The following is a 13,629-nucleotide window of genomic DNA, read 5'->3' as shown; positions in this document are numbered from 1 at the left end:
ACTGTCATGGAAACAATATGCACCAAGAAAATATGTTGACTTAAGTAAATTTGTTGAACATTATTTGGCTCAAGCAGACTTGGAAAAAAAGTCATTTCCCCCCCAACAAATCCTCATCTCATTCTTCAAAAACAGTATTTATGGAGATTGATAAAACCTGAGTGGACAACATGTAACCTCAAAAACATCTGTGGAATATTCAGAAAACTTCTGGCTCCAGAAACAATCTTCAGCATCCTCTTGTGGAAAAACGTATCCAAGAATCAACAATTCTCCTGACAGTTTTGATTACTCCTAGGTGTTCTCAGATGAGATGAATTTCAAGTAGGCTACTGGAGAAAGTTAAATGTTTGTAAAAACAGTTCTGATGCCTACTGTTTTCATACGCATGTTGTATCTTCAATTTGAAATTAGAAATTAGACAACAGTGATGAAATTCAAATCTTTGTGCTATGGTACTTTAATACTAAATTATCCTGAAGCAGTTCTTTGCAATGAGCACCTGTAAAATGCATGTGGCAGTCTGAGTCCCTTTGTTAAAAGTTTCGGTGAAAGCCAGACAATCAAAGAAGTGATTCTCATAATACCTCTCAGCATCTTGGTTTGAATTTTCTCTGTAGTTATGGTTTTCACATTTCGATCCATGCAACACTGCTGGCATACTGACTATGCCTGAGAGGTTGTGAAAAGTAAGTGAAATCCCCCAAGCCTACCATTAGTTAAGTCTTCATCAGAGAAAATGTTTTACACGGTAATGGTCTCTGTAGGGGTGGAGGCAAAATGGATAGGGGATTGGGAAGATAACTGTCATCTATCATAATCAAGTCAGGATCAAAGACTATGACTTTCTTACACATGCGATTCAGAGGCTGAGTAACAAATTGTGTTAACATAACTGTAGTTGTGGCCTGTGGCTTTTAAACAGAACCACATATGGTTAGTATTTCAGCTATTCCCAAATGACAAAGGCAATGCTCCAAAATAGTCCATTAAAAGAAATATTTTCCTTTAAATTGTTTTTCACAAAAGCAATTATACATTTTAACTTCATAAATATAACAGGATAAATTCCAATGAAATCAATAGACTAGAATTTAGAATTTGGCCTGAAAACAATATATTAAAGGCTCTTTTAGTCCACTGGCTTTGCCTGCATTAACATTTTTTCCTCTTCTTACGAGGAAAAAGTGTCCAAAACAACTTGTTTTGCCTCTGTTCTAATACAAAAAAAAAAAAAATAATCAGTGCAGACTCTACTTGGTTTAGGGTGTGAACCCCAGCTTCTGCTGGCACACAGGCAAGACAATGATCAAGAAACATGTTCTGGGTAGCATCATATTTTGTGCTACCTGTGAATCTAGACTGTACCAATGCTAATGCTCTTGCACAAGTGGAAAATATCATAGCATGCATGACATTTACAGAAGTGAAATCTGTGAGACTTGAAAGTATAGGAAAATATATAAAATATTAGCAATTACATTAAGGTATTAAAAGTGAAGAAAAATGAAAACTTGTTGAGAATTAAAATAATCAGTACTGTTGAAGGTATGTATAATACATAAAACTCAGATGTCTATAGTTCAGAGGCAGAATATTATAATGCAAGTAAGGAAAAAAGATGCAGTTTCTAAAGAAGTGCTGAAAATCATGGCATCCGCATAACCCAGGTTGATTTGAAGTGCATTATTACTACTACAGTTAGAGACAATTTAGTACAATATTTCATTCTAAACACCTGGAAGGGATAAAGAATATTATATGCGAATTAAATGCAACTTATTTAAGTATAACAAAGAAGATGTATTCTCTAAAGTGATGTTCAACCGATTAACATTGAAAGAGAAGGTTATACAAGGTGTTCAACTAACCAGAGGAATTAATTTCATCAAAATAAGTTGGTTTTGTCCTCAAAAGTCAAATAATCTAGATAGAAAAGTAATTGTATCTGCATGCTCACAAACATTGTGAAATTTTAGACCATAAACATGCAATCCAAATTTCAATTCCTAGCTCCCAAGTGGAGTTTTGGAGTTTAGAGTTGAATAATCTGGGAGAGAAGCAGGAGAGGGGGTTAGTGAGATGTTTGTTTGTTTTATCTACAGGCATTAGGTGAAGCTATTTTTAAATACATTGTTAGATCACTAAATACCAAAGCCTGCCCCCTGGACATGTACAGAGGGGGGAATTACTAAAAGTAATCTTCGCCATAGCATGCTTACATGGCATTTTCCCATGCATCCTAAAAACAACTCATGTAAGTCATAAATCTGGGCTATAATATTGAAAGTGAATGTTAACAGCTGCAAGGATTTTTTACAACATATGCAGATTGTCAAACGTTCTTTTATTTACACCTTTATTTTCTGTTTTTGTTCTATAACTTCAGGCACTTTTTGTTTAGATAACAGCAGAGGTACATCTATCACTGTAAAGAAATAGATTCTTACATTTTTTCCTTAATCTTTCTAAAATGTCACATATGTTCACTCTTTTTTGTTTGTCAAATTAATGCATTTGTCAAAGTTGACACAAATATTGACAAAATCCAGAACTGGCCTGTGTTTTACGGTATTTATCTCAACATCACACTTCAGTTTTTGAATACAAGCTGCCAAGATTTCAAGATTTCAATTGTTTAAACCAACGGTTAATACAAACATTATAGCAATCAAATGATTAGAAGACTTTGAACACATTTCAATGTTCTTTCTGTTTTAGAAATGGCTGTATGTGAAAAATAAATAAAAGATTATGATCTTGCAGCCACCCAATGGCATCTTTTGCAAATTCCTGCAAAATAACACTTAAAACCAGACAACTTCATAAAATTCCTCATAGAAACAACAAACCGATTGTCTATACGGCACGTTTCTTCTGGTAAGTTAAGTATTATCAATGATCAAGTGAGTACACACCTTGCTCGCAGAGCAGAGAAGCATTCCACTTCAGCTCCTCCGCTACACCTTGGTTTAACAGTTATTTGAAGGGTGAAGAGCAGGAGGGCGAAGACCAGAAGGAGACAACGTTAGACAGGCAAGCTCTTCTCCTTCATTTTGGTAATAAAAGACTGAACTAAAGCTAAATATACATCGATATACGGCCGGCCACAGAGGTATGTTCACTGAGCAGGTACGGTACACAAATACTATACAGTATTTTGTTACTTATTGTACACATAAAATGATACTCAATATGGATTAAGCACACGTACACATATCTAACATTGTGATACACAAACCTATATGGAGCTATATACCTGAACTGAAATATTTATTATCTAAATGCATAAAATTTAAAATAAAAACAAAATTCTATGCATTCCTTCCATATTTTTGTTAAATATAAAACTTGTAAAAACAGAAGTCACCGATTTCATATAACTTATTCTATTAGTAAAATGCCTATTCTTTCCAACATCAAAGACTTTTTTCCCCCTTTATTTCTTTTTACAACCTTCCATCAGCCCACCTCTTTCGCAGGCAGGCCAGAGAGCAACTACACAGCAGTGTAACACAATTCCTAAACCAGACTTGTTTTATTTACAGCAGTGAGTAGCGTACAAGCACACGTCTGCTTTTCATCAAGACGACCAAAAATATTTAGAACACAGAGTTATTAGGAACAGTTGGCAACCACAAGGCCATAATTAACAGTAATGAACACTTGAGAGCAGTCAGAGTCTATCCCATCCAAGAAGCTGCATCGTTTCCATAAGTTACCTACGTGTGCGCAGACACATGCGAGCATGCCGTGCATTAACAGCAAATACAGGAGGACTGAACAACGGCGAGTGACAGGAGATGTCCGTGAAGAGCAAAGACTGCTCCAGGAGACAGACGTCCCAGAGACCCGACCGGGACGGGTGGGTTTGTACCACTCTCCTTAGCCCTGTGAGGAGGCCACTTGGTGTGACACACTGAACGATCAGTGCCTGACGCTCTGGTGCTTATGTTTGTGTTCAAGAGGCTATCATCACACTTTTATTTATCTATCTGTAAGCCAGACATGACCTGACTGAAATCAATGTAATCCAGACACAGACCAGCTGTCTGCGGTCTGCATACTATACCCTACATTTTTTCCTAAACTGCCTAACGTTACTATGTAAATGCCATGTAAAACCTGCTAAAACATGCTGAAAACTCTTCAAGATCATCACTGCTCTCAACGTACCTGTTTTTGTTGCTGCTATTTTGCCTCAGGACCTCGGCCGCACAGCAGCCCTGTGAGGTTCCGGCTGGTCTCAGCCCCGGTTGAAGCCTCATGGTGGGTGCCAAAGCCGCAACCGGTCTGAGGAGCCGGTGGTGCTGCCGCTCACGTGTGTTTCTGCTTATTCTTGTGTTAAAACCAACATTCTCCTATTGCTCGATATTTGCAATAAGATATTCAGCAGAGACTGTTAACACAAGGCTGACTCCTGCTCTGATAACTGCACAGAAACATAACGAAGGCATAATCAACATCCCCACGTCCTGCAGGATAGGAAACAAGTTATATCTATGGCAAGTTACATCAACAGAAAGGAGGACACTATCATTATTTTTGTTCTGGCATTTTTGATCCCTTTTCATGTCAGAAGCAAGAGCCTGGGGCAAACCAAGGGTTTCCTCGCAAACGGAGCCCTCCAGACGTACGTTTGTGACGCACGTTCACTCACACTCTGAGCAGGCTGCTCTGATCATACCAGGACTTGGGGATTATTTTAACTCCCACATTACTGCTGAGTTTACATTTATAAGTACACATCTATATATTTCTCTATATAGCAGATATCTGTAACACCCTTGTGCCTCACGTATGCACACGCATACACGTATACATGGAGGGGAGGAGGAATGTGTGAACGCAACATGCTTTGCTGAGAAGCCGAGAGAGAGGGAGGCTGAAGGCAGACGTAGGTATGGACAGCACACCATGGGACTCATTACTGCTAATCCTTCTCTTTTCCTTTAAGTAACAGTCTCGGGCAATAGCTATGGAGGGTAGGTCCAAGCAGAAGACACAAACACTTTCAGATTACCAGAAGCAGAGACTCGGATGCCTGCAGGAAAACAGTGATTTAGGAAGTGCCCAGCCACGCATGAGCTCGTTCCTGAACACCTCTGCTGGCAAAGTGTGAGCATGAAAGGCAGACATAGTTTTCTGCTGCCTGGTCATTAAAAGAATTCCTCACTAAAACCCACAGAGGCAGTTTAACACAGCTTGAGACAACCACCTTGGTGCCCGGGCATACATGTAGAACCAGCCAGACACCTCTCTGTGGAGACCACTGCACAAAAAATCCACCTAAGTGACGCAAAAATGAACTACTTGGACACTGTCACCTCCACAGAGTCCTGGCCCAGTGAAGAATGGCTACTGCTATGCCAAGGTGGTCATCTCCCTTGGTACCTGCAAAGTAGGTAACTGTGGGATGGTCTTCTAGCAGCAGTAATAAAGCTAAAAAGTCTGCAGTGTTGACTGACATACGTACGTGGGTAATCCCACAAAGAAAGAAACTGTATTTTCTCAATTTTCTAAAAAGATGCCTGTGAACAGATTTTTCCTGGACTGTGTGGCCATCCAATGAGATGGGATGAGTATAACACTATGTTCCTCATAGCAAAGAAAGGAAAAATAAAAACACATCAGTAATACAATCTTTTACATTGTACTTCCATTTTTTCCTAGAGAAATCATGTGAGAACCATCAGTTCAGACATGTGGAATGATATCTTGGAATTTCTTGGGAAAGAGACATCATCAGAAAGATTTAGAAATAGCAGCTTCTTTTAATAAGTCAGGAACATTATAGATGGATATCTGAAAAGTCAGCACAATAGAAAAACTGTTATATCTACTTTTTGGGTAACAAAACATGGACCAGAGAAACTATATGATGTGCACACTGTGACCAAAAAAAAAAAAATCTGCAGGACAATATGGAATTAAGTCTGGAAGTTTCAAGTCAAAGCCTTAAATACTGGAATTTCCTTTTTTTCACTTAAAAAGCACCATAGTCATGGTATTCCTTGACTATGTCTAACAGGATGAAAAAGATCAGATTGTTAACAACTGATGAATTAATAGAATTTAGTGTGGCCCTGTTAAACTCCCATGATTCCTCTTCCTGATACATTTTCTGTTTCAAAATACCTCAAAACATTTTCAAATATTACTTTTGTTCAAACATTACTTCTGAGAGTCTCCACGTCCAGGAACGCAAATCAAACTAACAAAAGGCAGGCCATTGAATAAAAGTCTGAAAGGAGAGAAATCTACTATAACCCTCCAAAATAAAGACATTTGGCAACATAGTTTTCAACATAAAATATGAGAAATGCTAGCTCATTTAACCTTCATATTGCCAAGAATTTGAATCATATGACACACACACGGCTGATTTTCTCTCAGGAGTAATAAAATCTTTCTTGTTATTGGACAGCATTCGCAAACCTCTGAATTCTGAGAACTGACTGACAATTTTTAAACTTTATGTAGTGGCAGAATATAATGCAAATGTTATTTGCGTACTGAATAAATTTAATATTTGTATAGAATGTCATTGTTTTTAATTTTGCATATTGAAGTTTATTTCACAACAGACTGTATAGTAAGCGCTAGAAAGAGGCCCTCATTACACCAAAGTGATACACAAGAGTCACAAATGAAATTCTAGAGGCAAAATTAATCAATACTATTTTTCATCTGCTTTTGGCCATTGTTGGAGAACAGATGCTGGCCCAGATATACCTTTGTTGTAACCTAATACAGGTTAGGTATTTTTTAAATTTTGCTCTGGACGCTACTAAGACTTCCTACAATTGTTTTTCATACTGTATACCATAAGTATACTTTTAGAATACTCAGTATATTCTATTTGAAAGACAAACATCTGCTTATGGCCACTATGGAAAGCCCTAGTGATCTATCAGAAATTATCTAAAGCACTAAAATGATGAATAATTTGTCTACAATTAAAGATATTATCTCAGTTATACTGGTACTACACATGCTTATTCACACAGATGTGACATTGGAGTGAATCAGGTCCTAAAATAGCATTGATGACTTAGCAGGTAGTCAGATTAAATCACATCATTAGAAGACCCCATTCTTTTCCTTTACCTAAAGACCACAATTCTGAAAGTATTTATGTATTTAATAGTTTTATGCACTTTATTCTTACTCTAACCACATTTACATTAAGTACCCCAGATGTCTGGGGCACATATGCATGCCAATTTGACCCACATTTGCCAAAGAAAAGCATTAATATGCAGTCAGGCAATATTACCGACTGATGTATTATGGAGGAAATGTTACATTGCAACACTGTAGTTTTGGAGTTTTCCTTTTAAATGAAAAGTTTAATCTGTTCCAACTATCTGAAGACAATCCTTCCCTAGAATTTTTTTTTTTTTTTACAAAAGCCTTATTGTTAAGTATTTTATGCAAATTGTTTAGAATGTCTTTCTATTATAAAAATTGTTTCTGATTATCGAGTACTCTCCACCCACACAGTGGAAGAAGTTACCATCTTCAGGCCTGTTTTTGCCTTTACTGCCATTTTATCAAATTAAGTGCTACTATGTTTCAAAATACAGAGTTCACTTGCTGCTACCAGAGGAAAGTCAGGAAATTGAAAGTCTGGACAAGTCATGTTGTTTATAATAAATTTATTGAGAAGTATGCAAATTGAGCCTTGAGATGTTTTTTGCCGGTATTTCTTAACTAGTATTAAAAAAACAATGTGTTGCTGGAAACAATTATATAGAAGAAGTGTTTCTCTGCTAAAGAATAGGCTTTTTAGTTGCAAAAAAGGTTAAGTAGTCTTTTCTGAAACATCAGAGAAAGCATTTCATTGCAGAAAATTAAAGAGAAAAAAAACTTTTAAAACAGAAATATATGTGTAATGGCAAATTATTCTGAGGTTACCACAGCAGCAGATAGTAAACACAATGGAAATAGTTTCTGGAGAAATAATTTCACATTTTTCTCATTACAGTGCTATCTGTATGAATAAATTATCAATCAATATATTAAGCTTTCACACCACTGGAGATGTTTTTTAACAGTAATTTACGTATTTAACATACAGAACAGAACATAATGCTTCTGCTTCTCTATCAGAGATATTAATCACTACTGTAATTAGAGTAGTAAACTAGAGGCTGATTTAAAATGCTTGTCAGAGTATATGACTTGTCAGGAGAAAAATTTTAACTTAGGGTATGACAAAGTTTTTAGTAAGCGGCAAATGACTAGAAGAGATAAAAGCAAATAACTGGGGATTTAATTGCCCTCATTAGAAGACATCTGCTTTAGCCAATGAGCAATACAATCTCCATGCCATTTTGATCTTCCTATTACTAAGAACAATCAGAAATATTTCTTTCATTTTCATTTCCGCAGCAGTAGATTGTCAGTACTTCCCAGATACAAATAGAAACAGTGAAGCATATTTTTAACACTTCACTATTAACTTACTGCATCATGCCTTACCTTAAATTGGCAAAGCCACCTGAAGTCTACCACAAGGCTTGACTTGTGGCTGCCTACCTGCTAAATAAGGCAGATTAATACGCAATGCTATCGTACTATTCCATAGATTAAAGGCCTACTAAAATAGTAAATAGTCTATAAAAGAACAATTCAAAAGAATGCTGCTCTTGGACTGAGAGACTCAAGCTGACAAACACCAGAGATCTGGCAAGCCCAAGTTTTGCCATCTCTGGAGAAATCAGTAAAACATCACCCTCCCATCTCCCATTTGCAACATGGCTAGAGATAAGGTATTTGGAACAATACAGCCCAAGTAATTTTTCACTAAAATAAAACAGCTATTAACTTGAAGCAATTGTATGAATATTTTACTCCTCTTCCTTAATCTATTCTCAAGCACTGTGGTAGCAGACACGTCGCACCACATACAGTGAGACCAGCAACAATATACATGGTGGGATTATTACTAGTATTTTGTTAACATACTTCTCTTCATCTACAAAACGAGTATACAGAAGCTCTGGAAAGGCATCTGACCTTTATTTTTATGGACTCCAGTAAAACAAGAGAATACATTCTATTAAAAGAAAAAATCTGACATTAAACAACCAGGAAAACATTCACTAGTTAACGGAGGGATCCACAATAAACTTGCAGAAAGCAATCTTCCTGGTTTTGTAATATGCAGCATGTACCCAGTAAGACACAGAATTCAGCACATGCCAGCAACACAGTTTCTTGTTCAAAAAACACTTTCAGAAACAGCCAACCTGAATTTCTTGAAATACACATGGTTTGCAACAATTCACATTATCAGTAGCAGAGGTTTGGTGACTGGAGAGAATTAGATTTCCTGTCTGCATGAGCAAGCGAGCCCCCAGAGACTGGTATTTCCCAGGGAAAACCATCGGGCTGAGGCTTGCTGTGCACACATCCCAGCTCAACCCAGCGCAGAGAGCCAGGGCTCTGCCTCACCTATGGACTATGCCGGGGCCTTCCCTTCCTCTCAGCTTTTGTATCAGCTGCTACATGCCTCCCGACCACAGCAGTATTTTCACTGGTATCTTACAGAAGCCAATGGGAACATGAAATAACAGTAACATAAAACTCCCGTGTCAAGACGACTGGTGGTACAATTGAGACTTTTTCTACAATTCCAGTAGTTCAGTGAGGTCTTAAAGCAATACTGCAATCTAACAGTCCATCAAAAATTCCATCATAATTAACATGGTATTTCCTTAAAGCTTGAACACATCTCCAGTTAAGACCACATTTCTTAAACCCGATTTTTGTACCTTTTCAGTAGACACTGTTTAAACTGCTTGGTCTTGCAGCCTGCAGCTAACAGAACTCGTGTCTGTAGCACAACGCTGACTTGCCGAGAACCACTGCAGCAAGGGCAAACAAGTTCTTGATATGTTGTTTTTTTTTTTCTTGAACCAATAAAGAGAAGCTTCAAAATGTTACAATTCACATATTGGTCCAAATAATACAGTTGAATAAAGTGCACAAACAAATTATAAATCATGCTTTTATTTTTTATCTTATTATAAATAATTTCATACGTCATAAAAGTAGATGTAAATGTACTAAATACTTGCTTCTAACCAGCTGCCCAGTGTCAGGAGTTCAGATGTTTTCATACTTTCTGAGAAACAGAAATTTACATTTTATATTTTCAAAGATATGAAAATACTATTGAGGGAAAAAAGCATAAAAACTGTGTCTCCTTACTTTATTTATCCATTTTCTCTGCATGATTTATTTGCTAGCTTTATTGAGAAAAATGACATTCTATGTGAACTTCAGTAAGACTTCAGACATTCATTTCTATGAACGTTAGGGTCCTTCCTGGGTCTTCAAATCACTGGGAAGAAAAATAGTATTTTTCTCCTAGAGAAAAACTGGATTTTATTGCTTCATTAAAAGGTGATGTCAGTATCTTTCCTCAGCAAATGAAGTTTCCTCAACACCCTATTTTCTTCTGCCATCTGTTTTGTACTAAGAAATGGCAAATAAGAGGGATTTATATTCCATTCCTTTTTTCTAAAATCATCTCAATTTTTTTTCCCAGGATCCATCAAAGAAGTAGGAGCAAATTCTGTGGCACATCTAAACAATTCTGTTTTCTGGTTTGAAAGAAAATTTCCAACTCTGGAATATACAGCAGGTGCAGTATTCCATTGGTCGTGATTTTGGGCAGAGAAATACAGTTTCACAGGTAAGTTCAACTTTTCTCCCAACACTAAGGCTAAATTTAGAGCTTGGAAAAGGCCAATGCCTGTGCCAAAAAAGCACACTCTGGTACATGTTGTGCAATTTTAGTCAGCTGACTTCACTTTTAATCTGTTAACTGCAGGTAATTTTACTCCAAAGATCACTGCTCAGGCAAAGTTGAGTTTTGTTCCAAATAGCAGAAAAACATCTATTGTGACTAAATAAGAAATACAACAGACAACAAAACTTATATTTGATGGTGATCTGAGGTAGCATTTTCTCAGTCAATGCTAATTTATTTCTATACTCAAATGAAAGCTGTATTTAGCACTCACCTTTTTAAAAATACGGTCAACAGACTGCTGCAAAATAATTTCAGGCGTTTTTAGCTTAGAGAGTGGTGTTAAAATACCAACGTCTCAATCAAAACCCTGATTTGATAAAATAACTTACACAGGGGCAACAAGAGGCAAATTATAACCAAAGGTGATCATATTGCAAATTAAAAAAAAATACTACTACATTCTCAGGTATCAGACTGAAAACACCAATATCTATAAAATATTTGTGACAATGAATTGCCAACAAGTAAAGCTAAAACAGAACAATAATTCAAATAAAAGTCAGAAGTAGTCATCCACACATTTCACTCTCATGGGTAGCTGCCACCATATGTTGATGTTTATTCAGCATGAAATCATGCAATTTATCAGTAGAATAACTTAGTAGATGAACTGCAAACACCTTCAGTGAGTCTCTGACAAACTATGATGTCACTGTAACAAGTAGAACCACCACCATGAACCATGCAAGCAGAAAGTATGCTTTCTTCCTGAAGTATGTTTGTGCTTGTGATGCAAAGAGAACAAACTCATGGTTTTTTTTTAACTGAGCAGTGGGTAATACAGGTTTTAGGAGCTCAGAGCTGAAAATGACCTGGAAAAGCTAACACCCATTCATTAAAAAAGTACTTAAAAAGTCATTAAGATAAATCATTTGAATACTTATCAAAACTAAAATATATCTAAATTATTAATAATGGGAATGGTTTTCTTCATGGTTTTCCTATCAGGCAGATCTTCATAGACCTGAGTATTTTGTCCTTTATCCTTAAATCCAAATACCACATACATCCTTATATCCAAAATACCTTAAATTCACTCTCAAGTACTATCTGCTACATCATTGTAGCACGTGGTCCTATAATTTAATTATTTTGCTTCTCCACATCACTCTAAAAAACTTTTTGCTTATCATAGTAACAAAACATAGACAACTGAAGACCAAAACCTTCACATACTGTACCTGCAAAGCACAGTTCATCATTCGCACAATGTAGTCAAACTGCTGATGGTCCAGTATCGCTCGATTTTGTTTAACGTGCTGGCCTAATTCCTGTGTCAGGCAGTGCCGAGCTGCCTTTCCTTTTAGGGCTCTCAGAGCTGCGGGCAGGGTCTGGAGACAAGAAAATCTAACTTTATGGAAATGAAATTAAATTGCGCTATTCGTTGAGTATCATTCGTTATTAAGAAACTACAAGCAACAGTAAAGAATAACTTTGGAAATCACTCATTAGCTTGAATATCAAACTTTCACATAATGGTGGATTTAGCTTGAGTTAATAAGTATTGAATTTTTCCCATCTTTTTTTCTAATGCATTAAACAGCGTTTCTCACCTACATCTGTAAAGAGAAGTGACTGAATACAGGCAGGCATTGAACGGATATGAAATCAGAAACCAATTACCATGCATGAAAGCAAGTGCTCTGCTCTGTACCAGCCATGCCAGGTCTTGAGTTAGCATAACAAGGCCAACCAGCATGTCTTCCAATAAGCAGTGAACAGGAAATGGTTTTAGAACTGGCATACCTCTCATAGCAATGAGGCCACAAGACTGTTACGCGATTTACTCTAAACCAGTGTCAATATAATATTTATGCAAATTTTTTAAAGATACAGCAAGTGCTACATCAGTGATTATCAACTGTGGCCCTTCAGACTAGATTTAATGGGTGGTAACAGATAAATAAGAAAAGGCAGCCTACTGTCTAAGGACACATTTACAATGCAGGGGGACAAAAAACCACTGAAATTTTCTAAATGCCTGTAAGTTGACAGAGGTTAAAAACTACTGTTACACATGCATCAAAATTCTTTTTAAAAAAAAAGAGCTACACATTTTATTAGGACTTTTCCCATACACATTTCCATAACATAACTTGTAAACTAAGAAACAGTCGTTCTACTGAGCTGCACAGCCTCAGATTTATACAGGTGATACTTTTTCGATAAATCAAAAAATCTCTTAAAATAATTTTACAGTCATTTTCATATGTATAATTAGATTTGAGCATAAGTTTGAGTGATTGTTCTAGAATTGATAATTGAAAACTTTATGGACAGAATCTACAAAACCTGGCAACTTCTTAATATTAAAAAGTAAGAATGTCACGGATGATAACTCACTAGCACATTTTAGTGAAGACAGAGATGTCAAATATTTACTTTCACCTCTGAGTTCTATCAAATCATTGATTTTTAAAACTAGTAAAATTTACTGTACTGAAAATTTCAAAAGAGCATTGGTTGACAAACACTGAAACGTCTATGTATGCTTTTTGTTTGCATTCCTCCTAAACAATACCGTTAGATGAATACATACCTCTTTTTAAAAGAAATCATGTGGACAATACTATTTATAATGGTAATATAAATCAGCAAAAAAGGCATCAACACACCCACGCAGTATTACGGATTTTCAAATCCTTTAGCTTCACATGACACACAGCATTTAGATGATTAGTTTTATTGCTTCCTTCTTTCATTAAATGGTTAAAATAATCATTAATATTTGAAACAAGACTTCAAAATGTACTTTGCGACAAGTTCAGTCTCCATTTGCCCATTAACAGAATGGAGGCTTA

At 36.4% G+C, this 13,629-nt stretch overlaps 1 protein-coding gene across 1 annotated transcript in view; it reads right to left on the bottom strand.

Moving 5' to 3' along the window:
- Positions 1-13,629, bottom strand: part of SBF2 (SET binding factor 2) — a 282,057-nt gene that overhangs the window by 91,322 nt on the left and 177,106 nt on the right. The window contains exon 16 of the mRNA XM_086612941.1: positions 12,010-12,159. Coding sequence (XP_086469067.1) covers positions 12,010-12,159 — 150 coding nt within the window. The remainder of the gene's footprint in view (positions 1-12,009; positions 12,160-13,629) is intronic.

This window comes from Tauraco erythrolophus, chromosome 6 (assembly GCF_009769465.1).
Source record: "Tauraco erythrolophus isolate bTauEry1 chromosome 6, bTauEry1.pri, whole genome shotgun sequence".
Lineage (NCBI taxonomy): Eukaryota > Metazoa > Chordata > Aves > Musophagiformes > Musophagidae > Tauraco > Tauraco erythrolophus.
This window is presented reverse-complemented; position numbering and strand designations above follow the sequence as displayed.